This window comes from Chelon labrosus (genome assembly GCF_963514085.1).
Source record: "Chelon labrosus genome assembly, chromosome: 1".
Classification (NCBI taxonomy): Eukaryota; Metazoa; Chordata; class Actinopteri; order Mugiliformes; family Mugilidae; genus Chelon; species Chelon labrosus.
The window spans coordinates 9,371,662-9,399,535 of NC_140337.1; the positions used below are offsets into that span (position 1 = coordinate 9,371,662).

The 27,874-nt window shown below is 42.7% G+C and overlaps 2 protein-coding genes across 2 annotated transcripts; one reads left to right on the forward strand and one right to left on the reverse strand.

Annotated features, from left to right (window-relative positions):
* Positions 1–2,991: 2,991 nt before the first annotated feature.
* On the reverse strand, positions 2,992–16,107 carry mmp14a (matrix metallopeptidase 14a (membrane-inserted)). Its single transcript, XM_084540929.1, has 10 exons — positions 15,681–16,107; positions 8,141–8,289; positions 7,925–8,047; positions 7,419–7,726; positions 7,147–7,308; positions 6,743–6,882; positions 6,521–6,659; positions 6,254–6,401; positions 5,259–5,374; positions 2,992–4,917 (listed from the first exon to the last, which is right to left on the reverse strand). The coding sequence occupies exons 1-10, from the start codon at positions 15,762–15,764 to the stop codon at positions 4,607–4,609; spliced, it is 1,680 nt and encodes a 559-aa protein (XP_084397055.1). The 5' UTR covers positions 15,765–16,107; the 3' UTR covers positions 2,992–4,606.
* A 2,324-nt stretch (positions 16,108–18,431) lies between these two features.
* Positions 18,432–27,714, forward strand: lrp10 (low density lipoprotein receptor-related protein 10). Its single transcript, XM_084542997.1, has 10 exons — positions 18,432–18,466; positions 20,157–20,321; positions 20,488–20,520; positions 20,809–20,953; positions 22,028–22,221; positions 22,309–22,865; positions 22,968–23,404; positions 24,836–25,030; positions 25,359–25,488; positions 25,810–27,714. Exons 2-10 carry the CDS (start codon positions 20,276–20,278, stop codon positions 26,449–26,451), a joined length of 2,379 nt encoding a protein of 792 aa, XP_084399123.1. The 5' UTR covers positions 18,432–18,466; positions 20,157–20,275; the 3' UTR covers positions 26,452–27,714.
* The last annotated feature ends 160 nt before the right edge of the window (positions 27,715–27,874 follow it).

The window sequence follows — 27,874 nt, forward strand, 5'->3', positions numbered from 1 at the left end:
AGTTTTATATAGTTGGAGCGTTCAATATGATTTTATTATTAATGAAATCAACATCAGATACCTTAACTTTAGTTATGAAGGACTAGACTTGCACCATGTGTACTTTTGACAACTGAAACCTATCAATTGATAATTTTGATTCTGATCTTTTTTTCGTTATAAATTGTTGTAGATGTATTTACCACGGCAGGAGTGTACCTCAGTGGAGAGTCAGTGCTGTGACATATCTGCTGAAAAATGTTACGGGTGATTGTCTGGTCCCCAGCTGTTACAGTGGAGCATTTAGCAGCTGAACTCACACAGGATAGGGTGGTGATCAAAACAAAGCTAAATCTGATGGCTTGGAGTGTAAACTGTTGCCTTGTAACTGATACAACAGAGATTTTACTGATAAGTTAAGATAATGTGCCAATTTTGTCGTCACAGCTCGTTTCTACCGCCCCCAAGTGGCCAGCAAATCAGGAAATGCAGCTTTAAATATGATGTGCTTTATTTTGACTTTATTAGTGATGCTATTGGAGTTCTCCTGGTTATAGCTTACAACTGTAGTTATCTTGTGAACAGAAGCTTGCATAGATCCAATCAAAACTTATTCTTTTAAAGTACAAGTGCTGACAAGAATACGGAAATCCATATCTAATCAGTGCAGCTCTTCTGAATCTGAACCACAACAGCATACCGACGAGATGTCTAACATTTTGCTTTTTGTGTTGGTGGTTGTTTGTCTTGAGCTTGTGGTTTATCCAGGTTGTTGTTGTTGTGTTCTGTACACGAAGAGTTAAAACAGCGAGGAAGGAGACGAAGGGGGGAGGAAAGGGGAAGAGAAAGAAGGAAAGAGCAAAAACAGACCAGAGATACTTGTGGTGAGAGGAGGAGGGGCTTGAGGCCGAAGCCTCATAAAAAGAACAATTTTGCAGTGGGTGAGGAAATAAGTGAGCACGGGAGGGAGGGAGGGAGGGGGGAGAAAGAGAGGCGGCTCGCAAAAGGATTTTTTGGACTGAGATGTGCGAAGGGAAAAATATCCCCAAACCTATAAAAGAATTTCTGATTTATTGCCTTTCTCACTTCCCTCACCTCACCATTTGTTTTTCACTTTTTTCTATATACGTTACTACGAAAAAAGTTAAAGAGAAGAGACCATAACTTTTCCTTTGCATAAATCTGAACACGCACAGAGTTATAGTAGAGCATACACACATGGAGGCTGCAACTGGGCCTGGCCGAGAGGCAAAGATGTTTCAAGAGTACCAGATGCTCGGCTGGAACGCATTTCTCTGAAAAATGTGACCGTTTTCCATCATTTTTTCCGATTCGTTCCTCGACACATGACTGCTGGCTCCGAGTCCAAAACAACCCGGCGCATAACTGTATCCAGACTCTGTGGCCGTCCAAGCATCTGAGAGCTGCAGGAAACTAAAACCTGGTGAAGGCCTGTTAGGGGTTCAGACGTGACACATGGTCTTTGACACATATAACTTCTCTTTGTTTCCTCTTTTTTTTTTTTGTTTCCAATGCATCCAGGTATCTGTTCTTCTTCTTCTAGCAATTGCAGTGCGTCAAAGTAACAACGTAAAATGTAACTCAACCTTGGGGATAATGTGACCTGGTTTATTTCAAGTGTCTTTTATCCACGGCCTTACAGTTGTGGAGCTGTCTTTGGCTGAATTTGTATTTTGTTTTGTTTTTTTTCTGGTGGAAGTAGAGCCTAAGAGGTATGTATGAATGGCTGTAAATAGTGCACGTTGCAGACTGCTTAAAAACTGATCTTTTCCAGTTATAAAGTGATTCTACAAATGGATCTGCGTACAATGAAATGCTCTAATCAAAAGCACACATAAAGAGCATAATAGGAAAGCCCTAAGAGTTAGTTCTGTCACCAATTACTGTTACTACTCTCCCACTGGGCAGCGCTTAATGGAAAAAAAAATAATCTTCAACTGGAAAACTAGCAGATGTTGACCTGGCAACAGCTCACGTTGAAACAGGAAGTGAGCTTGTTTCATGTAATCCTCCCAAACAAGTTTTGCTTTACAGCCCAATTTATGGAAGTCAGACGGGGTCAATGTAAATTCGAAAGTTAAAATGTGGTTGTAAACCACAATAGCATCATGATTTAGCACACATGCATGTGCAATGACTATAAAGTCATACCCCTTTTGGGCACAGCAACAAGTCCCAACCAACAGATTTTCATTGTCATATGAATTTCAGGACTCCCATCAAGTATTGTATTTGCTGGAAATGTTATGAAAACATTATGAGATTTTCTTTTCAATATAGCGTCAGTTGATACATACACTGATCAGTCATAGCATTATGACCACCTTCCTAATATTGTGTAGGTCTCCCTTGTGCCTCCAAAACAGTTGTCTCATCAGAGAGTGGACATGGGCCTTCTGAGGGTGTCCTGTGGTGTCTGGAAACAGAATGTTGTTAGTGGGGACCTTTGGGTCCTATGGGTTGAGGGGAGGGGCCTCTGTGGATCATCCCACAGATGCTTGATCAGTTTGGTATCTGGGGAATTTGGAGGCCAGGTCAACACCTTGTGATGTTCTTCATGTTTTCTGAGTTGTTCCTAAACTGTTTTTGTGTGTGTGTCTGTGTCAGGCTGCATCCTGCTGGGGATGGCTGCTGCCATCAAGGAGTGTCATTGCTATGGGGTGGGGGTGTCTGGTCTGGTCTAGGTGGGTGGTACATGTCTAAGTAACATCCACATGAATGAATGCCAGGTCCAAAAGTTTCCCAGCAGAACATTGTATTGTCACAAGATGGTCAATGTTGGGACACTGTTTCGATCAAGGCCAGTCCAGCGATGCTAGCCTAAAAGGAGGCATCGATGTGGGGACGTGACGCTGCTAATATGGAAGACTTCTGTCGCAAAAATGCAAGATTTTTAGAAATTAACCAGATATATTATTAGCTTCACCACAATGTAGGACTAAAAATAAACACATTCCTAAGGATGATAGAAAATACATCAGTGAAAACGGCCAGGATAAAAATCTTATTCCATTTTATTGATAAGATCATCATTATAAATATCATTACCATTATCATTGTTATTAACTAACTCAATTCACTTTCAATTTCCATTGATGTTTTTTTTTTAAAAAAAAAGAATGAGCACCATGTGTGTCAAAGTTCATAAATAGGTTTGCTTGTTATTCTGTGCCAACATCTGGGTCATTTTTGTGTGTTTCACAATCAAAAGAAAAAAGAAAAAAAACCTCCCTGATCTGATCTAATTCACCACACGCTGAATATAAACTGGGATCCCATCATTGTCACGTTATGCCTCTGTCCAGCAGGACTCCAAATGACAATGTACAAAAAAAAAAAAAAGCCATTAAAACTTTTCAGAGAGAACAATAATAACAATAATCATACTTATAATAACAACACACTTCCGTAAAAACGGTAATTATTAAAAAAATTGCACCATATTGCTGGAAACTGTACCTCTTACTGACAAATATCTCTGCTCAACATTGATGGAATGGAATCGGTAAGAACTGTCGTTTGTGAGATAAAACATCACATTTGAAAATATATAGTTTTCCACCTGACTGCTTGCACTGAAGTAAAAAAAATAAAATAAAAATGTGCACGGGATGCAGCTAGACCATCGACGGAAAATCCAGCAGCTTCACGTGAAGACCGACTGAAAACTCTCATGTGTGCATATTCAAAAGTCTGCATCAATCAATACTAACACTGTGCATGAAGGATGTGGAATGATGTGCTGTTACGCAGCTCCTTCAAATCCATCCGGTGATCATAACTAAAACATCTTTGGCTTTTATCAGAAAAGAGAGAATCCCCTAAAACACAACCCTAGAACAGTGCTCATTTTAGTACCTTACTTTAAGAAATCAGATTTTTTTTCCTACAAAAGCTTCCTTTTATATTAAAAATAAGACAAATTTCTTAAATAGTAAATGGTGTCTAGAAGCAACACTTGCTGGGGACACATTTTGTATTTTTCATGTGTTTTTTCTTAGAGAAAAAGAAAACTTTCCTAAGGCACTTGATTCAAAACGAAATGCCATATCCAAACAATGAATTTCATAGTAAAACCCCAAGGAGTTGACGGCCAATGTTTTTCAGAGCAAAATTACCTAACAGAGATGATGAATTTCTGAGGAAAAAGTCAAACAGAAACACACTTTTCAGAACCAGAAGTGAATCAGACAGCAGTTCAGCTGGAGTCGTCCAGTTAAAGGGAAGGATATGTGAGAAGGGAGAGGCAGGAGGGAAGCTGTTGATGGTGATGATGATGATGATGGTGTATATTTCCCTTCTCTATGTGGGACAGCGGGTACGTTCTTAATCTCTGAGCACACAACAGTACATGTAAATAGTTAACATACAAATATACATTTCCTGATTTCAGTTTCTGGGGCCTTTCTTGATTTTTTTTTTGTTTTTTTGTGGCACTTACAAACCACTCAAACTGAACGCAATCGTCCACCTTCCATTCCATATTTTTTCAGTTGCTTGATCTTTCACATCTTCCCTCTCTCAGTTTCCATCTTCACCCGGCCCTCGCTCCCTCCTTTCTCTCTCTGTCCCTCTGCGGCAGTCTGTCAATCGCCCGTTGCTCGGCCTACACCTTGTCCAGCAGGGATCTCTGGCAGTAGAGGAGGCGTCGAGGCGTGCCGTACTTCCTGAAGAACAAAAGGGCTCCCAGAGTGATCACGACCAGAATCAGCAGGAGGAGAGGGATCACCACGGCCACTGGCCCGGCCCCGCTCTCCGTCTCCTCGATGATGATCACCTCTGTCCGACCCTTCTTGGGCTCCTCGCTCTCGCAGCTCATCCAGTCACGGAGCACAGACTTGGGGTAGCCGGACTCCACCTTCATGTACTGGTTGTTGAACTTCCAGTACTTGTTGGCTTTGTAGAAATAAGTGTAAGCTGAGGAGAACGTAGAAATGGAGGGAGCAGACGTTAGTTAAGTGTATTCTGTTTTGAGGGGAGCTTCAAAACAAAAGAAAGAAGCGTTTTTTGGGGCAAAAACGGTTCTAAACACCAATAATAAAGCTGCAAACTTTTAACTGTGATTATTAACTAATCCGGAGATCATTGTGTGTCACAATCAGTTACTAAATCTCAAGTTGACATCCAAAAGCACTCCTAAAAAGCAATAATTACTTTTCTATCAGTTGTTTATTCAGAAATGTAGTATTCATTTTTTGCCTCAGGATGACAAAAACCTGGAATATATGCACACGAAATGTTTTAGACAGAAAGCTTACATCCGTCTGCGCTCATGATGGCGGCTTTAATGTTATCCGGGGCACCGCTCCACTTGCTGATGGACTTGGGATAATCGCTGTCCACTCTGCGAGCCTGCTCATTGAAACGGTAGTATCTGCAAGACAGAAAGATTAAGGATGTGATACCACCTAAATATAACAGCCACCGGTGATTCATATGTTATTTTTGGGAATGCGTGGGTTTTAATTTAAAGAGGCCGTGTTATTTCCATTTATAAGTTCATTATTTTATAGTGGGAGGTCTCCTAGAATAGATTTACATGTTATTTCTCTCATACTGTACATTTATGTGGCACCTCTTGTCACCTGTTGTCTAAAACGCTCAGTTTTAGCTCCAGGCTTTGTGAGGTGCTGAGCTGGTCAGCAACCTGAGGTGAGATCTACCTACCACCCAAACCAGCCTTCCTCTTCTGAAAATTACGCTAATACGGGAAATGGGAAATTTTGACCCATGACCTCAGCAATCCTCCAGCACTGCTCACAGTTGTACTTTTGCTTTAAAAATGATGCTGTGTATGGGATGTGGTCTATGGTTTTGAGATGGTGACCATGCATTCACAATATCTAGAAAGCGTGGGCTCTTGTTGCGTATATTCCCCCCTTTTGCTTTTTTCCTGCATGAGATCAAAAGCAAAAGGGTCTGAAAACAAATGCAATAAGAAAAACTATGTTGCCATTTAAGAGTCAATTCCAATGTCAGTTGGCAACCCAGTTTAATTTGGGCATGATGAGGGTTGAGTCAGAGGAATACTGGTAAGCTTGGTAAGAGTACAAGTTATAATAAACAAGTCTGAGTACTTTGTTTGGGCTACAGAGAAACAGAGTAAGTTATATGAAGGAAGAACTTGTCTAATGTCTCTCTACTAATGTACAAGAGGTTTGGTACAAAATGCCCAGAGACAGGTTACACATACACAAAGTTTACTTCTCTTTTAGGACTCATGCAGTAATCCCTGCTAAGAGGATGAACTCACTCAGTGCCTCTGAAGAAGAACGTCTGTCCTGTTGGTGTGTAGAAGAGAGCAGCATCGATCTTGTCCGGTAGACCGCTTCCCATGTCTTTCAGGCTCTTCGGAGAATCCTTGTCCATGGTGGACTCGCTGAAAACCCAGTACCTGTCTCCTGCAGATGAAGATGAACATAATGGAAAACACAGAAGCAGACGGTTCAGACATGAAAGAGAAAAGGGATGCAGTCGTCTGAGGTCTGGTTTCTGCCTAATCTCAGATGACGGCACGCACCTTTGAAGAAGACAAATTTCCCGTCATTCCTCTCGAAGGCGGCGTTGATGTTTGAAGGGAGGCCCTTCCAGAAGTGGCCAATGGGCATCGGGTAGCCTGGCAGCACCTTGTTGTTACGCAAACGCCAAAACCACTTGTCCTGTGAACACACACACAATTACATAGTTGTATATTTGTCTGAAATTGACACTTAATACAAGACCATTTGGATGTCTCCTATACCTTAAATACAAACTTCTCCCCTCTGAGGATAGCAATGGTGTCAAAGTGTCCCTCACAGATGTCTGGACCATGTTCAGGGTGCTCACGTTTGGGTGGCTTCGTCGGGTTACGGGGAGGAGGAGGCGCACCAGACTTTGTTCCTGTGGTGATGGAACAGGGACAGGAAGACACAACAAATGACCTAATTGTGGCTATTTGGACCTTGGGACACAATTATATTGGTGGGACTCCTGCAGTCGATGATTCTTTCTGGCTTTGCTCCTAAACTTTCTTAACAGTAAGTGTTCTTCACAGATGCTTGAAACCTGACAAGATGGACTGTCACGTAATCACATGATTAACGCGAGAATCCAGCTGTCTTGTAGTTTAAATAAATTACCAGTCCTTCTGGTAAAACAACCCACCATAAATTGCCTGGATACCGTTGCGGTCATCTTCAGGGAGCTGGAAGTTTTCAGTCTCAAACCACTGATAGAAGGGGGCCATGATGGCTGAAGGATCATTGGAGTGCTCCAGACCCAGAGCATGACCGAGCTCATGGACAGCCACCAGGAAAACATCATTACCTTCCGAGAGAAAAAGAGAAAGTTACAAATGAGGAGTGAAGTTAGGCTTCGGTCAGTAGACACATCATTAAGCTGTAGGGTTTCAAAACTTCTCCTCTTCTTTCTCTTACCTCCCTGGTCGACGTTCCCAGTCGTCCAAGGCTCGGCAAGGTCAAAGTGTGTGTCTCCACCAATGCCATTGCCCGGGAAGTAAGCATGAGCCAGGAATCCACCCTCGCCGTCGAATGGCGTACTGTCACCGTGGAAACCATCCGCAAAGGACAGCATGATGTCCGCATACTTGTCCACCTTGCCTTTAATCTGGCTGAAGGGGATCTCTCTGAAGGTGAGTGGGATGACGCTCTCCCACACCTTGAAGGCCTTTCGTATGGCGTCGAACGTGGCTCGTTCACCGACTTTAGGGGTGAAGTTCTCAATGCTGTGGTAGAGAACAGAGAGATGGGGATTTAGGAGCAGGATGGACGGGATTGACTCAAAGAGATGTGACCAAGTGAGTAAAAATTTGCTTGTATATCACCCGTCACAAGTCACTATGTTCTGAGTCCTAAATTCCATAAAGGTCCATGTCCATATTTTGACCATACAGTTGGACAGCGTAGGTGTGTGTTGTACTGACCTGAAGGTCACCTCGGACTTATCCCACTTCAGTCCTTGCCTTGCGTATCTCTTCCTCCTCAGGTTAGTTTTCACCACTGGGCCGAACTTGTCCGGGACGCCACACCGCGGCCGCTTCATCGCTCTGACAAAAAACAAAACCAAAATTTCTCAGTTTTCAACTTTTTATCCTGCTGCTCTGAAGGACACGTTTTGACACCAATTTAAAGTCACTCACTCTAACGTGTTGGTGTCTATGGAGCCGGTGACGGGCAGTCCGTAAAACCGCTGCATGGCTGATATCGCTGTTTCGATGGACTTCGGTGAGCGGATGGCCTGAGCTCTGACATCACCTGGAGGCAGGTATCCATACTGCTGCAGCCAACCCTGAGAGAGACATAAAAGAAGGTGAGAGAAAATGATGTGTTGGTTATTTAGAAAACTGATAAAGACCTTGTTTTGTGGAACGGCAGATCATTCGCTCTTTGGTTGGTCTAAGCTGGACGCAGATAACTATACCTGTGACAGACTATTACAAACTAAAAACTACATGACACAGTTACCCTTGTCATTAGATATTCACTAGATATTTACAGTGTTTAGTTTGTGTTTTTAGTTTTGCACAAAGAGAAACTCGTCAACTTGTCAAAGCAGTATCAAGCATTTCTACTGAGCCTGTATTTTTGTAAACTATAAACTGTATTATTTTGTCTCAGAATTACATACAATCTCCAATAGAGAGTATTCATATCAAAATCTTAGTGCAACAAAACCTGGAAAACTCAAATTTGTCACTGATGCTACACTTTGCATACATGTTATGACAGGGGACTGTATTTCCATAAAGTGTACTCGTACTATTTTCTGTTTTACTTTCTCTCCGAGTTTCTAGTTCACTTTTAGTCAGACGTGCCAAACACAGCACAAAAATCACCTGAATACATCACAAACACCTTAGTCAACAAAAAAAGAAAGGATTGGCCACTTGTATGAACCTGCGTGTGTTTATCTCCTTCCCGGCAACTTTCAGAGCTTGTCTTGACCTGCTTCGCTGAGCTCAGATGTTTAACACGGATTGAACGATGAAAGAGGGAGACAAAGAGTGTGTACGTTGACCCTACCCCCACACCAGCCACACTGAGCTAACTCAACAGGCTGACTTTACTGTCTTCTCTTCATGCGACTGCGGCATTATCCCGTTTATGAACTCTTAAAAAACAACACCAGATCCTCAAACGTCCCCTCCATTTACCCTGAGCTTGTTACGGGAAACTTTGTTGTGGGGTCATAAGGAAGCATGAGAGAGGAACTGAGAGCCAAATAAAACACACAATAGGCAAACACTGATGTCATTTTAGTCACGATGACCCACAACTCTGTCTAGACAATCGCAGCCAAAGACAACTGGCACTTATGAGGCTGGAAAAAGAAACATTTTCAGCAACATTTGGGCTCCTCAGAGTTTGAGTTCAAGATCTCCCCGACACCGTCTGTGTCAGGCCTCCTCCTCCTCTCTGCCTGTCTGTCCTCATGTCCTCATGTCAACCAAAACCACCACTATTTATCTTAACACATGAAAGGCCAGCCATTTCTTTCCACTGCCTGCTGCTGGTGGTCTCACACTGCCCTAGGAATAGTTGGAATAAGGAATAGTTTGGCCTTTTCGAGAATAGACCTTACTGGTTTCTTGCTGAGCGCTAGATGGGAAGTTTGAAGGCAGTTAGCTTAGCATGAAGACTGAAAACAGATGGAACCCTCTACTAGCCTGGCTCACTCTTTCTTTATCCTACTGTTAGTCTTGCTGTAAAGTCTTGCTTTATATATTGTTCTGTTTAATCTGCACAAACAAAGCATGTGGTTTTATAGGAATTAAGTGGGACTAACCCTAATGTTGCACATAGTAAGCTAAGAGATGATTTATTAGCATAAAACAGAGAGCAGGCTGTGTTTGCATATTATATGCTAAGCTATACATCTGTAAAGCTTCACATTTAAAAGACAAACATAAAAGCAATATCTCTCAGTCTTCTTCAAGGATTAAACGCATCTTTGAGTGCATGTTTCCAATTATGTACCCGCACACACAGAGTTAAGACACGGTTTAATCTCCACCGCAAATTAAATCGGTGGAATTACCCTGAATTCCTCCGTTAGCGTCATCTAAACCTCAGATATCTCTCTGGTTCCACCGCACGCGCTGGTTTTCTCTTCAAGCCTTCCCCCAACGAGCGAAGGGCACAGCGCGGGGAGGGATGGAAATGTAGCGACTGGGCAGGCCATATTCAGCCTTGTGCACACACGGCTACTGTTAACATGTGGCGGGCAGAGAGGACAGAGAACAAGGTTCACTTATGACGACCTGCAGAGAGGCAACTTATTATCCCACTTCTCTCTGTATCTGCATATCCAGTCTGACAAGGTCTTCCCTGGATTATTTAAGCATCTAGTAAACTGTATTTATCCTCTGACTCTCTTAGAGTCGATCTGCCTCTAACAGCGACCAAATTTACTCTCCCGGCCTCTCCGCTGACTGCTGCTAGTGTGTCCTGTGGCTCCAGTGTGGTGGCCTGTCTGCTTCTATAAAAACACTCCCCCACACCGTCAAGCCCTCCACTCCTCTCCACTAGTCCCAAACTGCTCCACACACCACCACCACCACCTCCGGTTGGGACGCCAGGTATCCCAGCATGCACCCCTCTTCCCTGGAACTCCCAGCAGCCGCCATCAAAGCTTCTATTTATTGAGACTTGTACATGGCTGGTATTGTTGGCCTGGGAGCAGCGATTTAGCTCGCTACACGGCTATGTGTGGTCAAAGGGCTGGCTCCTGGTTTGGTAAACACACCGCTGGGTTTGTGCAGTGACGTGTGGTCTAAACGTACGATGCACAGAAACACAAGCAATGCAATGCAGAGCCGAGGTCTTTTGGGTGAAGCTGTGCGATGTATACATGGAATCTGTGACCCTGCTGTGACCCTACTGTAGTATATACAGCTGAAACAGTTTAGATCTTTGAAAATGAATGTGTATTTTAAGCAAAAAACATAAAAACAAAACAAAACAGCACACCCTAACCCTAACCCTAACTGTTCTGGATCCTTTCATGTCTGTGTTTAATTTAATTATTGTGTGCTGCACATCTTTTGACTTTGATGGGTCAGACATGTCAGAATGTGCTTTTTTAAGTTAAGAAAACAATCTACCGATTAATATATGAAAGAGAAAGACGTACTTCCACACACTGTGGAATCCTGAGCCCTGAGCTGCCGCTTTCGTGCAAATCATGATCAAACAGGTCCTGATATCTTCCTCGTCTCAAAACTGAGGCAACAAAATTTTAGGACACTTCCATCCTGAACGTCTACTTCAGTGGATGCACTGACCAAAACTTACAAGTACAAGTGCAATTTTAAATTGAGCTTTTCTCACTTTCTGTGCATACCGTTTTTCTGTGCTGTAACGCAACCTCATCCCAAATACAATACAAGCGGCAACTTCTGGAGCAGAAAAATTAAGCCAAAGTGCAGTTCCTCAAATGGCCACTTGAGGGAGGATCCAAAAACGAGTCAATCCCATAAACCTCCTCGTAATAGTTTTACAGCAGAAATAAACATGTTTACAGCCTGAATTTAGGATTTGGGATATATTTTTTTCTGACTCACTTGTTATAAATCCAAGTTACGCATAGTTATGGGTCTTGCTACTTTGAGTGACCGATGCGTGTCCCCACATGTCGCCAGTTTTCTGCTTAGGTGTCACTGGCCTATATCAACTACACTTAGACTCAGTTCTTCTTCCCATTTTTAAATTAGCTGGAAATAGAAGGCGAGGGCCAGAGTGCTCCAAAACCGTTCTTGTTATGGCTGATGTCACAGAGGTTTTGTCCGTCTTCATGTGCAGTCAGTGGGTATAAGCAACATATGAGCATAAAGCTGAACAAATGAATGTGCTAAAACTGGATTTTTACAGAGATACCCTCCTCAAGACAAGTCCTCAAGAGAAGCCGTCATTTACAACCCTTATTGTGTCAAGGGAAAGTTGAAAACCAAAGTGTTGCAACAATGACGGTGCACAGCGTGAATGTTGTGTCTCAATGTGCCCGCCGTCGACCATCACGGGTCACCACACAATGTGACTCACATTCTCATGAGATTGAGCTGTGCTCCAAATGCACAATGAAAAAAAATCTAACCACAAGTTCCTCCAAAGATTATAAACAGAATAGAAAAAAAAATTACGTAGACGTCATTCATAGCTCTTGCGGTATGAAATGAAAGAATGAAGACATTTACCGTTGCCTCAGTAATAGCATCGTGTGGGGGATTGTTTGAGTTAATGCAAATTTTTAGAAAAGAAACTAAGAATAACGAGGAGAAGAAAGGCGGTGAATTTGTGTGCAGAGGTGGATATGCTCTGTGTGCATATTTAGATAGATTGTGACACATTGATAGATATTTATCCGTTGGTAAATCCGGTGGATGCATTCAACAATGTATACATGTTAGTGCTGTAATATTAAACAATGACACAATCCATCTTTTCGCGAGTAGGAGTGCTGCCAAAAAAAAAGATGCTAGATTGTAACGCTTTATCTTCCTCTCTGATATCTCAACAGGAACGAGGGAGGACAAAGAGACAGCAGAGGCTGATCTAAAGCACAGAGTTACATTAGAGTGGGAGAGGTAAAGACATTAGAAGGAAGAGTGGGCAGAGAGAAAGAGAGAGTATGGCTGAATTCAGATTTAAGCGACTGAGTCAGTTGTTCCTCTTGCTCTGTGCCAACGGAAAAAACAGAGAAGAGTGGCCGAATATCACTTCATTTGTTGGCGTCTCTGACCCAGTTAGCGCTCAGCGAGATTTTTACATTTCTTCCTGGTCAAACAGGTCAAATAATACGATCAGTGGGTGGTTTTTATCTGCTTATAATGACATATCATTATACTGATGCCTGCCAACAGAACACTAATGAACTATAAGCACCTTAAGAATAATATTTGCTGCACTGCAGCGCATTCATTTGAATTTATGCACAACTTTAAGGAACCTAACTTGACTGTATCTTATATACTTCTCCTCAACTACATTTCAGAGGGAATATATTCTGCCTTTAATGCATTTTACAGCTGCAGTTAATAGTTGGCAGACGCATAAACTTTCCTACAGTATTTAGAAATTGGTTCCACCTCAACCAGTCACAGCATTAAGATGTATGGGCACTACTTTCTAAATACTTATTACTATTAGCAGGAATAATTATTGTGTTGTCAAGGTCTAAAAACCATTTCGTTGCTTTATTGTGCTTTGTGAGGATCCATTTAGCATAAACAGCACTTTTGCCTTTTATACTTAAGCACACATTGCCGATAAAATACATTTTCTGTTGCTAACGTAGATGAATAATTGAATAGTTAGCACTGTGGTGCTGCTTTTCTTGTTCAAATCTTTGGTACATATTTCAAATTAAGCTACAGTAAGCGTTTATTTTAATTTATAACATAAGAAGTGGAGTCTTTTCCAAGAGTCCTATGCTCCATTTCTCATTTTAATGCATTAGAACTGGTGCAGGGTTTTGAAAACTGTGCTGAAGTACAGTGCTTGTAAATGTAAATGTGCTCAGTTTTTTAGGTGGCCTGCCAAGTCTTTAAGCTCACATCTGGTCCTCAGCTGAGACCAAAAGCATCAAGAATGCGAGTTTTTATCAAAATTGTGGTAAAGTGGATCTATTTTGGGTTAAGTCTTGCAGTTCTACACTCTACACCAACATCATGGCAGGAACTGTTTCTCTTTGATGTCCTCTATTACACCAAGGTGGAGAGGTTTCCTAGAAGATAGGCCTTTGCTCTCTCTTGATCTCCATCGGTTTCTCATTAAGGCCGATCCAGCTGATTATTTTGACATTTCTTAAGTGACAGCCGCAGCCTGTCAGAGCGGCGTGCTCCAGATCTTGAGCAAGGCTTTGCTTTGATGCTACATCAACAGCAACTCCAGTCAAGATAAAGGGAACTGAAGCCAGATGTGCTTTGACCAGATCTGCAACCCGCCGTTGGGATCACGAGACATGTGTCTCCAGATGGAAATGGGAAATCTCGAAGAACGTTTTCTCAGCCAGATATGGAGAGATCCTGTTTAAGAACCTGTTGTTTTCATTGCTGCCCACTTCCTTTCCTCACAGGGTCCAACTAAGCATTTTTATAATTCAAGAAAGGTTAGACAAGGCATAAAAATGAATGAAAACAGATGCTGGAGGGCGCAGTGGTACTCAGCAGAAGTCTTACTTCTCTCTTGGTGGGGCTTCTCTTTTTGGATTAAATGGGTTTAGTTGGTCTGAGTGAAGTCAGACAGGGATGTTTGCATCTTGAGCAACACTGATAAACCACAAAATTCCCCTGACTTCATTTTCTCTGCATGAGTTATGTCCCACCCCCCAAAAGCAACTTCAGCTTCTTCAATTAAACATTTGTTTCCGTGAGTTCTTATTTTGTCTTTGCATCTCGTATCTTTATTGTTCCAGTTTAGTCTACTTTCTCCACACACCAACACAAGTCTATCTTCTGATCACAGGCTTCATAGAAATGATGCAATCCTCAGCCCATAATTAGAGCTTATCCTCTTTCTACATCCAGACTGACTGCTGAGTGTGATAGCATCACACGGTGAAGACAGAACTGTGGGCACAGCCTGTATCAACAGATGAGACTCACTTTGCACTAAACTGATGTAATGTTGCAGGGATGTTAGACATATTATCCTGCAGCTGCTAAAGTCGACACACCGGTAAACAGTCATGTTTTTTCACTTTGTTTACAGACATTCATCACTGTGTCGGTGCGGCCGCTGCAGGAGGGCGGCCTCTCATAAACTGTCTGACTCTTTGAGTTGTCCACCTCGTCTGACTTGACTCACACGCCAGCGACTTGTGGTCAGTGACTAAGGTCCTCCTTCGTGCATCCTGTGCACCCACAGCAGGATGCGCCCCCTCCCCCTCTTTACTTTAGCTAATGGACTTTTTGGTCAAATTCCTGTGACATCTGGTTATTAGTGGTGCATCCAGTCTTTTACAGACGCCTGGTCTGTTATAGATGTTATTGCGAACTGCAACTTTTAAAGAGGATGGGCCACCTTTAGAGAAGAATCTGAAATTGGCCGAGACCGGAGGCGCCCAGTCTGATTGCACCTAATCATTTGCAAAAGCTGCACGAGACCTGATGACAGAAAGGGTTGTTTAGAGGTGAGCTAAGCTGCACTTTAGTGTCTCCATGCTGGCGTTTCACATCCTGACACCCGAGGCCCACGGTCTCTCAGATGTCCAGCTTGTTGTGAGCGCAGACCAGCTTCCAGGCCTGTTGTCTGTGCAGTCTACACAGGCAGATGAAAACCATTAAACCCCCTCCCCCTTGGTACCGCCACAACCCCCTTTTTTTCTTAGAACAAAGCAGCTCAGCTGAGGTTTCAACACAGTGCACATGCATGCATGGCTGGATCTTCCCTTCTTCCTTCTCAAGTTACAAAAGTTTGAGTGTATTGTTGTCTGGATGAAAAATCAGTGTCAAGAAGGAAGAATAAAAAAAAAGAATGACAAAGAATACTAAACTTCAGCGAAATTAGACAAGCAGAACTGATACTGCAGATATCTTACAGGAGTAATGAAGAAGACACACTTGAAAATTGAGAAAATGTTGTTTACACGCAGCAGCTTGCATGTCACAATACGCGCAAGTCACAGTATATGTGAATATGCACAGATTCAAGTAGGTACCTCTCATTTTCCATGTCACTTACCTCGGCTTTTAGTATATTTCCCGTGACGGAGGTAAGACCAAAGCAGCAGAGAGCGCAGGCCAGCGTGAGGAGCTGAGGCAGCATTCTGGCGTCTGCAAACTACCTCCCCGAAAAGTTCACAAAACTAACTCTTTCTCTCTACAAAAATCCGCCCTCGCCGCAGAGGAAGAAGGGGAAATAAATAAATCGGTCGATGCTACTCCGCTATTTTTTTCTATAACGTGGCAGAAAACGTATCCACATGGACACTTTGTGCGCACCGGAGAGCTCTTGCGCGCAAAGGCGACTCCACTGGAGTCAGAGCTGAACTGAAAACAAGGAACAAAAACGCTAAAACACAAGGCAGCTGCTGACAAACGCTCAGCTGTTGTAAACTAAAGCCTCATAGTTTGGCCTCCACTTCTTCTTCGTTAGGGTTGTGTCTTAGCGTGTGTAGACGTGGTCGAGGGAGAGAGAGAGAGAGAGAGAGAGAGAGAGAGAGAGAGACAGAAAGAGAGATGGATTTTCCTTAAGGTCCTCCTCCAGATGTGCAGACGTCACCTTTTTCATGGTTCAGTGACTGAATCATACAGTGTTTATCATTTAGTACAGACTTTATTTGGCAATACAGTAGAAAATCAAATTTTTTTTTTTTAAATTATCTATTTGGAGGATCACAGTTGAATTTAGGAAATAGCTGTTTATATATAGGCCTATTATTAATATATATGAATGAGATTATTACCAGTGAGGCCATTGTAAGATTGTATTTAGGCCTGCTGTTTAGTGGTGCCTCAGCTTTCATAAACTTTATCTAAAAAGTAGTGCAGCTTTGAAACTGTGGACTGAAAAGTGAAACAGTTCCTATTGAAATATCGTGGATCAGGCTAACAAACTAGTTTATTCTATATTTTAAAGTACAGTTTGATGGGACTGCAGCTGGGGAAATTGACAATACCAGTACTGTATTTATATAGCGTAAATTAAAATGACAAGTTAAAGTCCTGAATTCCTGAATTAAACTTAAAATGTAAAGTAAAATTCATAGCCAATTTTTTGCTCAATACATGCACCAGATAAAATGACTCTAAACAAGTCATTGTTATTGAATATAATTGATCAGGAAATATGTCGAACAAAATCAAAATGCAGGAAAATTCTGATTTCACTTCAAAGCATCAGCACAACCGGTAAAACAATTTGTAGTAATGCAACTTTGACATTAACACTTTCGCTGCATGATGAGTACTTTGACAGATGAGACTTTCATACTTTTGCAAAAAAAGTTCAATGCATGACTTTTGAACTGGAAAGTAAAACTTAATGTTACAATGAGACTTCAAGTGTCTACTGATGTTCTCCACTGTCTTTTTTTTGTTTATTTTGCCTTTGTACAAATCTTTGCAAACCAAGTGTCCTTAGTTTTACATTATGTCTATAAAAAAATAAGTCATCTGAAGATAATATAAGTTAAGATGTACTTTTACTGGGAAAATTCATAATATCAGAGCAGTACAAGGTGTCATCTTCAAGCTTAAGGAAGACATTTCCATAAACCTATACACCAAAAGTAGTTAACAAGATTATTCATTCATTCATCTTCTATACCCGGTTAAATCCTGTTAAGGGTCGCGGGGGTCTGCTGGAGCCTATCCCAGCTGTCATCGGGCGAAAGGCGGGGGCACACCCCGGACAGGTCGCCAGTCCACCGCAGGGCCAACACAGAGACAGACAACCATTCACACTCACACTCACACCTACAGCCAATTTAGAATCACCAATTAACCTAACCAGCATGTCTTTGGATGGTGGGAGGAAGCCGGAGTACCCGGAGAGAACCCACGCAGACACAGGGAGAACATGCAAACTCCACACAGAAAGGATTCGAACCGGTGACCTTCTTGCTGTGAGGCATCAGTGCTAACCACCTCGCCACTGTGCCGCATTAACAAGATTAAAATAGGGTTAAAAATCTGTAGATAGATAGATAGATAGATAGATAGCATCGTTGTCAAACTCATTTTAGTTTGGGTGCCACATACAGCCCAAATTGATCTCCAGGATACCCAACCAGTAAGATAACAGCATAATAAACTATAAGTAACAAGAACTCCAGACAGTTTTAGTACAAAGAAGAACAAGTAAATTTTTTTTTTTTAAAAAAAGAAGAAGAAGAAGAAATTTCCTAAGTAAAAAAAGAACAATTTGGGCACATTGCTGTCTGCTGTTTAGCCTTGGGTCTCAGTGTTGTCTTCTGTCCACTTCTCTTACTAAAACAGTGGCCAAATTAGGGATATCAGTTATTTTCATTGAATTTTCGCACTTTGCAAATTCATGCTGCGGACCAGATTAGATCCTCTGGCGGGTCGCTTTTGGCCCGCGGGCCGTATGTTTGACACCTGTGCCCTAAAGTATAAAATTTTATAAAATGAAAAGAACCGTGGATAAAATGTGCTTATTTGGCTTTGTTGACTTTTTAAGGAGCGTCCGTTTTTATGAATTAACAGATGCTGGATATTTGTGCCAAACCGGCACTGACACCTTGTGTTGAAAAATGAACACTTCACCCTTTAGACTTCAACTAATCCACAGCTGCCTCGTATATAAATAGATTTATTTACAATTTATATTTTTTCCAGAAGCCGTGGTTTTATTATCAGTGCCTCATTGAAGAATAAAGTAGACTTTTCTGAATGGAGAACAAACTGATCAGCAGAGTGCACAACAAGCCCCGCCCCCCTCCCGTCACGAGCTGAAACACACGGAAGTAGCTCAGAACTTGTCAACAAGAAAGGCCGACTGACATGGTAACGTACTCGTCTCCTTTCCTTTTAATAATGATATTATTAGCGCTTCTAACCAACACGTTGTGATGTATTGCGGTGCTTAATTCCTTTGTGTAGTGCTTCGAATAATTTCCTTGTGGTGTCGCGGTCTATAAAATGCGACTAAACGAAGAGAGAAGTGGAAGGTGTTAGCGTTAGCATTTAGCTCGCTGGTAAGCTAGCCGTGAAAGCTCCTGTGACTAAAGAAGCAGCTGCAAACCGAAACTATAGCTTTGCCTTATCTCGGGACACGATCTAAACACACAGGGAGCAAAATGTGGCACCAATCGATCAAAACTCGACGTCACGTTGGTTTTAATTTACTGGGAGTAAGAGAAGAACTTTAAAAATAATTTGTTTGGCGAGTTCCGACTCGGAAATGGGAGCGTTTCTGGCGTCATTGTTGAGAAGATTATCGGAAGGAAATCGCCGTGTGTGTGGGTGTGGGTGTGTGTGCGCGCGCGTGTTTATAAACAGATCAAAATGACCTCTACATTCAAAGTGCCCCTCGAAGTATCCCTTAGTAATAATTTCATTCTTACACATCATAATAGTGGATTATTACATGGTATATTGTGGATAATACACTTAAATGTTGTGATTCCTTGGGGGGCAGGTAAAGTTCTTCAGTTTTGTCTTCAGTGAATTTTCTCGGTCATCCAGGTCATGGTTTGTCCAAAAAAGCGTTTAAAAAAAGGCAACTGGACTGTAGAGTTTTTGAGGGCAAACACGTCCATCCACTCATCCTCTTCAGGTCTAGAACTCAGTCATCTAAATATCCAACAAAGGTTCAAAAAAGGCAACTGGACTTGTAGAGTTTTTTTGAGAAGACGTTTCACGACTCATTCGAGTAGCTTTTTCAGTTCAGTCGTCTAAACTAGAATTGAAGAAGCTACTCGGGTGAGTGGTGAAACGTCTTCTCAAAAATACTCTACAAGTCCAGTTGCATTTTTTTAAACGCTTTTTTTGGATGTGCTTCAGTTTTTGTCATCTCTATTTGTGTATTTGTCTTCTTAATCGTGGTACACGTAATTTTTAGGGCTGTCAATCAGTTAAAATATGAAATTGCGATTAATTGCACGATAGTTCACATTTGATCTGTGACTAATTGTAAAGTTTCTATTAAAATCTGTTATTAATGTACCATAAAGTGATGTTTTTCAAGTTGTAATAGTCTTATCAAGATGGGAGCGGACAGACATGCTTGCTTTAAATACAGTGATTATTTTCAAATCAAAAGATTGAAAGAAGTGCAGTGGAAATGTCAGTCAGATGTTTCTCATCAAGGGTGGCGAGTAAGACACGAAATATACTTAGTTTAGTCTCATGTAAAACTAAGAAACTAGCAAAGAGTCACATGCAGAGAGCTGTAGCCGGTGAGGTCTTTTGACATTTTTGCTTTAAAAGCTACTTAAGAATAAATAAGAATAAGAAAACCTTTATTTGTCCCACAATGGGGAAATAACTGATAATAAAAAGTGTCAACCAGTCAATCACTTAAATATTTTATTTACAGTTATTGTGATTTTCATTTGGAAGCTCTTGTTTAGTAGCGAGTGTTAGCCAATCTTTGATGCAGATATTTTAATTGTTGAGTAGACTTTGCTCCGATAGTTGGCTGGCCAGCAACCAAGTCTGACACGCCTCTTGTTCATTTTCTTTCACTTTACAGATGAAGTCTTCCTGAACGTAACGGCAAAATGGCGTTTCTTCTCTGACATTTTTTTTTTTTTTAAACTTTCTTAGTCTTCATTTTAAAAAAACTGAACATTTTAGTTGAGAATTACCACGATGACAGTCAGTTACTTCTGTGTCCTCCTAGTGTTCTCCATAATAGGTGAGTGTATTCGCATACATCAGTCCAATTTACTGTTAGCATGTCTGTCTAAGGTGCCTGCTTTGAATGTGTGTATCAACTAACGGCCATGTTTGCACTTTACACGTCATACAACTTTTACGATCCATAAAACAGGTTGAGTGACCCGTTCTGTTTTCATTTGCAGCATGCAGCCGCTTCGAGCTTACTCTCTGCGCTGGTAAGGGGACAAACTGTTTATCTGTGCATTGTCTCATGTTATCTGTGGATGTCAGGAAAGGGTTTTTATTTTTGCATGGACATACTGTTGGGATAATATTTGATGGTACTTTCAGTGTTCTGACCGTAGTGTGAAAAGATTAATCTGTACTCTTTTGAAATTAGGATTTAAACAAAATTATTTTGACTAATATGTCACATGTTTAACATTTGACTCTTCGACGATAAGCTCCAAAAATAGGTACCCTTTAAACTCAATAACCATGTTTTCTTTGTGTCTCTTCCTCAGCCCACTGTGGGCATTCCCCAGATGTCTTAGACAGTAAAGTGGGAGAGATCAGGAGTTCTGCTTACCACAGCTGGTCGTACCGCTTTGGCTCTACCTATGACTGCTGGGTCATCAAGGGTTCAGAAGAAGAACCCATCGTGCTCAGGTACAGATGCTGAATAGATTAAAAATGCCTGAAACTCAAGATACTGTTTTTAGTTTCAGTGAAATAATTTGATGCAAGTCAAGTGACCTCGGGTAACTATAGACTTGTAAATATTTGTAAACTAGTTGTGCAATGTATTGATTGTTTTCTCAGTATTGAAAGTACTGGAGTACTTGAATTTGTCTCATTTCCGTTGTTGCTATGTAATGTTATGAGTCGTCCAGAAGTGGCAAATATGAATAATAACACGTAATTTTTAGGGCTGTCAATCAATTAAAATATGAAATCGCGATTAATTGCATGATAGTTCACATTTAATGTGTGACTAATTGTACAGTTTCTTTTAAAATCTGTTATTAATGTACCATAAAGTAGTATTTTTCAAGTTTTAATAGTCTTATCAACATGGAAGCAGACAAACATACTTGCTTTATGCAAATGTGTGTTATTATTATTACAGCAATCCAACACGGTGACAAATACTGTCCAGAATATTCTCCAAAAATAGCCTCAAAGGCGCCGCATGCTCAAAAATACGCTTCATCTTAGCAGCAAACAATCCAGCAGGGTGGAGAGGGCTCTCTGTATCAGCTGTGTGAGAATCAATGTACTCTGTAAATAACTTTGGTCTTGTTTAGAGAACCCTCTAGCTGGACTTTGAAGCTGGACTTGTCATTCAAGAGACCATTTTCTTCATCCATTTCTGCTAAAGAAAGCTTGTTTATCCTTGCCACCCACATCATTACTCCTGAACATCACAGATCACTTTATTTCAACTTGTGGCTTTAAAAGAAATGTGCATTAACAGGTTATTGTCAAGTTAAATTTGAGAGCCCTACTAATCTTTTTAAACTTGACATTTTCCGATAAAATGCAGTACATTTTCCTCAGTTGAGATACTGTTTATGAATAAAATAATTAGACAGAAAAGCTAATCAGATACTAAATAGATACAATACTGAATAGAAACCTGCTATTAAGACGTCTTCCATACTTTTGGTTCCTATTGTCTATTTTTCACCCTTAAGAGAGTTTGCCTCTTCATCCTTTTTCTTATTACAAATCCTTCCTCAGCTTTTCGCAGTTTTCGGTGCGGTGTAGGAAGGAATGGGTATCTATAAAATCATCCCTTGGTGGGGAGCCAGTTGTCCTCTGTGGATCCACTTTGCCTCAACCTTTGGAATTCAAGGGCGGAAACATAACAGTGATGCACCACTTCCTCCCACATCTGTTCCCGGTGTCGTCCTTTCTGTTGAGCTACTCCAGAGGTATAACAGCTTGACATCAGCTTTAACAGTTGTATCTGTATGGTTCACGTCTCTAAATGATGTCCTCTTCTGCTCACACGCTTCCAGACTCGGGTGAATGCCCACAGACGTCTTTTAAATGCCTCAGCGGTCGGTGTCTTCCCCTCTCCTGGCGCTGTAACGGCCAGGTGGAGTGTCTCGACGAAAGACCTGGCCTTGGAACTGATGAACTCGGCTGTGATGAAGAAGTGGACGAAGCAGATGCTAATGTTAAGACATTCACAGAGAGAGACCATGTTTGGGACTCGGACGGACGTAAAGTTACAGACGACGCCATGGACAAACAAGCTGATCGGTATAATGACGGTGATATCTGGGGGCTTGACAGGGGTGAAACCCAGGTGGAACAAGAGCAGACCCGCACTCATAAGGCCCCTGCTGTGACGCCCACTCCCATTGACTGGCCTTGTGGAGGCCTCCTTCAGACCTTTTATGGGACGTTCTCCCCTCCAGCCAGTCAGGGTCCCGCCCTGTACTGTGTCTGGACTATTGACCCTCAGGACCCAAGGCCGCTGAGGTTGGACCTGCAGCAGCTGATACTGGGACGTGGGGATAGACTTACAGTCTATAACAAAGAGCAAGGCAATGGAGACATTATTAAAATTGTAAGTTTACGTAACTGAATTCACGCAATTATCTCTCTCCTTTAAAAAAAATATTAAATATAACTCTTGGTAACATGATGTCCCCTTTCTGCATTTTGACAGATCACCAGCTCCTCCAACTACAAATCTGTCCAAGTTGAGTCCCATACTGGCCTGCTGTCGCTGGCATATGAGAAACGTCCTGGCTCGGAGGGGGGCGGTTTTAATGCCACGTTTCACGTGGGGAACTACTGCCCTCCATGGGAAGGCCGATGTGGGGGAGCATCAGGGGGTTGCTTCACGCAGGAGCAGCGCTGCGATGGGAAGTGGGACTGCCCCGAGACCGGAAAGGACGAGGAGGGGTGCAGGGGCTGCAGCCAGAACCAGTTTGCCTGCGGACTGACGGGACAGAGAGTGGAGGCGTCCAGCCACTTTGCTGGCCGGCCGGTGTGTTACCCGGTGACGGAGAGGTGCAACTACCAGCTGTACTGTGCTGACGGCAGCGACGAGAGGGACTGCACCGTGTGCCAGCCTGGGACCTTTCACTGTGACAGTGACAGGTGAGTGTTCACGTATTTCTCTAAAGAGTTTCAGGTTGTTTATCAGCCATTTTCAGAAAGAGGCTTTAAGGGACCTTGAAACGAGGCGTGTGCTAAAAATGAGATTCGGAGAGAACGGCAGCTGACCAAACAGTCTCTCCTACCTCACCTCTGATTAGCTTTTCTGCAAGTTTGATACATACACTCATTTGTCAGTTCATTAGGTTTGCTAGTGAAAATGAATGCATTCAAATACAACAGACCTGCAGTAAATCTTAGCTTCATGTAGGTTGTGGTGTTCAGCATTTGTTTAAACTAACTGAGACAGAGAGCTGTTGATTTATCTGCGTTTTCAATTCAGAGGCTGTGGTTTGTAGTGCTGTGGTATTGTGTTGGACCGACATGTTCATACTATTTTTACCACCCCATTTTAGTCGTCAGTGGGTTACCACCTTTCTGATGCTGAAGGGAGATCTAGTGCAGGGCTGTGACATTAGAATGTTTCACTAATGTTTCGGCAGGTGAGCCTGTATCACCTTTATCTCCTCATGGTCAAACTGATGGTCCTTCACTCCTCTTGGTCTGTACAACCCATATCTTCAAACTCATTGTAGTGGTGTTTGGGGTGCTATGTTATTTGTTTTTTGTATAGTTTGTTTTGTCAAATGATTTGTGCTGTAACTATGATCAGGTTAGTGACGTATCAGGTGAGGGTGCGTCTTATTATAACCTAAGTGTGTGTGAGTCAGAGGGCGTGTGTAGGAATGTGACCACCTGAGAGATTAAATGGAAATTTTTTTTTTTGAGGTTCATGATGCCAAAGGTGTGTGTTTGGTTGTTGTTGTGTTATTTTCTTATTTATTTTTAATTTAGTCAGGTTTGTCCCACTGAGGTGAAAGGTCTCGTTTACAAGGGAGACATGGCCAAGTGTGGCGTCAGCACAGTTTCAGCAGAAACTAACATAAAAACACAGAGTTGCATAACAAAGAAAAGCTCAATTAAAACAATATGTTGTTAAACTCGTTCAAGGATTCTACATTTGGATGTATGAGATTAGGCTGTGGGTTGTTCCCTGTAGCAGGAGCAGAAAACCTGAAAGCTAGCATGTGTTAGCATGTTAGCTGGTCACCTTGTTTGTAGGTCAATGTTTTTATAATGTGTAATAAAGTAAAAGAGATTCACATTCTAATCAATTTAAGCCTCCAGATAACAGAGAACCTATTTACTGGTACGCATGCTGTTCCTACATAAGCAGACAAAATGCTTAATCGATAACGCCTTTTAACTGAGTCTATTACTGCAGCAGTTTCTCTCCATAGTTGACAGTCTTGTGGTTTTTATCAGGAGTCGTGATGCAGACGGCTCTGGATGCTCTTTCCTGTGAAGTTTGATCTCTCGCTCATATCGTTCCCTCGCGCTCTAACAACAAACGGCCCGTTGTTCCCTCTGCAGGTGCGTGTTTGAGAGCTGGCGCTGCGACGGCCAGGTGGACTGCAAGGACGGCACCGACGAGCTCAACTGCACCGTCATCCTGCCCCGCAAGGTCATCACCGCGGCGACGGTGGGCAGCCTGGTCTGTGGGCTGCTGCTGGTCATCGCCATGGGCTGCACCTGTAAGCTGTACTCGCTCAGGACCAGGGAGTACAGGTAACTTCTTATTACGTTTTCATCTCGGCTCTGCGCCCGTTTCTGCTTTCCAGACATTTATAGCGTAAGAGGTGCATGCTTTACTTTCACTACTGCTCGCAGTACCTCTCAAATACATAGCAGGTCCTCAACACTGCCCTTCTTACAAAAATAAATAAAAATCTCAGGTTGTTGTTGCAAATCTACAATATCTAATGAGAAATTTGTCTCAGCCAAGTGAGCCATGTTGCATATATGCTTATCAAGACTGCCAGTCTACACTGCTAACTTTGACATAAAAAGAAAATATCATTATGTTAACGTTGTGTTTGTCTGTATTTTCTGGCAGCATGTTTGCTCCAATCAGCCGCCAGGAGGCCGAGCTCATCCAGCAGCAGGCTCCCCCCTCCTACGGTCAGCTGATCGCGCAGGGCATCATCCCCCCAGTGGAGGACTTCCCCACGGAAAATCCCAATGAGGTAAGAAAGCAGAGCGCCACTTGGATCTTGGAACTGAAAGTGAGGATGTAAAACGCGGAAAAGTGAAGTTTGTCACTCTTACATGTTTGGGCAGGCTGAAATTTTAATGATGTGAGGACAGTTGAGGCAGTGGAGGCGGAGGCATTGCGTGTATAAAACAATGCCTCCTTTGTCTGATGGGATTTGCCCGGCCTACTCACTTGTTCCCTAAACTTTCATCTGTGTATTGTGAAGACAAAACTTGTGAAGAAATGAAGCTAAACCAAAATATATTTTAATTTGTTATTTATTTAGTTTTCTGTTCATTTTCCTCCTCGTCAGACCTCGTCTCTCTCTCTGAGGGGAATTCTCCAGCTCCTCCGCCAGGACGCCGCCAACTCGCCACATCGCAGACGCAGGCCCCGATTCGTCCGCCGGGCTGTTCGCCGCATGAGGAGGTGGGGTCTCATCCCCAGACCTCCCTCCCGGCCGACTCAGGCCTCAAGCTCCGGGCAGCAGCAGTCGGACGCCGCCGCTTCCGGTCAGGAAGCAGCTCGCTCCACCGCCACCGGCTCATCGTCGGCCGTGGAGGCGGTCAACCAGCCTGTGCCCCAGAAACACGGCCTCTTGTCTCAGTCAGAGCACCAGCAGCAGGAAGCTCTGCCTTCTCTACTGCCGCTGCCCCCACCGCCTGTCGCCTCCCCTCCTCCACCTCCATACGCTCCCCCAGCTCCGCCTCCGGCCGCTCCCCACACTCCCCCCGTTGCCGTCCCCCCAAGCAGCCCCTCCCTGGCTTCCATCTTCCACACGTTAGGCCTGAGTATCTCCCTCTTCAGAGCCTCACCCTCCTCCTCCTCCTCCACCAACTCCATGGCCCTCTCTGCTTCTCCGTCTTTCTCCTCGTCTTCCTCAGATGACGAGGTGCTGCTTATCCCCCTGTCTGAAGACACCACTTCAGAGGATGATGTGCCCATGCTCACCTAAATGACTTCCTCCCTCACCCACCCAATACCCCACGCCTCCACTTTATCTCCTCTGCTCACTGATAATAACTGAAACCCAGTCTTTCCACATTAGTTTGAACTCAAGCACAGGAGTGTCCCACGGTGAGACTCGTCCTCTCTGTGCAAGTCTGGTGCCTTTTGCAATTGCTTTGAGTTGGATTTCTTGACATATGGAATCAAGTATTTTTTTTTTTTTAAAAAGACCTCCTTAGGAAGGTGTAGATGAAAGGGTGATGTATGTTGGAGACAAAGTGTAGGTGAGTATGTGCACTTAATTAACGCTGGGCTGCACATTGAAGGTAAACTTTTGCACAGAAGAATCTTCCCTATCCAGATACTGAGGCAGGCTACTGTCAGGCTGAATGATTACAGTTCTTAAAATGGAAATGATTATGTTTGTATGACTGCAACTGTGTGAATGCAATTGCATTTTAGTCTTACATAGACAGTGGAGTACGGCTCTGGATGTGGATTGCTCCACATACTTCTGCCACTTGCATCCAGTCTCATCACATGTGTATATTAAAAAAACAAAACAAAACAAAAACAGTTCCCCTATTGAAGTGCCTTTTAAGGAGACGGCTTGAGGAGATTGAGATAATTCCTGAGTACACACTGCACACAGAAACCCCTAGAGGCTCATGTTTTCCTCACGTCACAGCACGAACGTGAAAAAAAAAAAATGCATGTTTAATCTGCAAGCTGGCAATAACCTCCGAGCCCCCGATTTTAGCGCACAGTGATCGCAACGTAACAAATAGCGTGTGTGAGTAGACACGGGTGTATCCTTCCCCAAGTGAATGAATGTAAAAGCAAATGTGTCAAAAGACAATCTCTTCGGTGCCTGATTATATGATGTGTTTGTGTGGGTGTAGCGTGTGCAGGAAGATGAGGCGCCCCGGTGATGAAAGGGGGGCCCCAAAGTCACAAAACAACCTCAATTCCTGACGGGACTTAATCAAAATCTGTCACATTTTAAAACAACACACGTGTCGTGTGCCATTTGTATTATTATTGTACATTTTATGGTGTTTTATTTGAGCTGCATATCTCGATCTTTTTTTTCCTCCTCCCTCTTAAGTTGTTCTGTTTGCTTTGTTGAATGTATTAGGGTCGGTGTGGACTAGCCAGACGTTTTAAATTTGCAATGTAATGAGGTAAACAAGAGAGAAAGTGATTTTATGAGTCAACTTCACTGTATATAAGTAAAAATGTGGCTGAGATTAAACGATTTGCACTTTTAGGCTTTTGTGCATTGTGTTTGCTTTCTCGGGAGGGGGGGGGGGGCATAAAGAGCAGCACCTGACACCTCGGTGACAAGAGTTGTTGCATTGTGCTCTGTATTCAAACGTCCTGTGGAAATTCACTGGCGAGAGGGAGCTGCTCTTGGTTTTTCTGGAAGG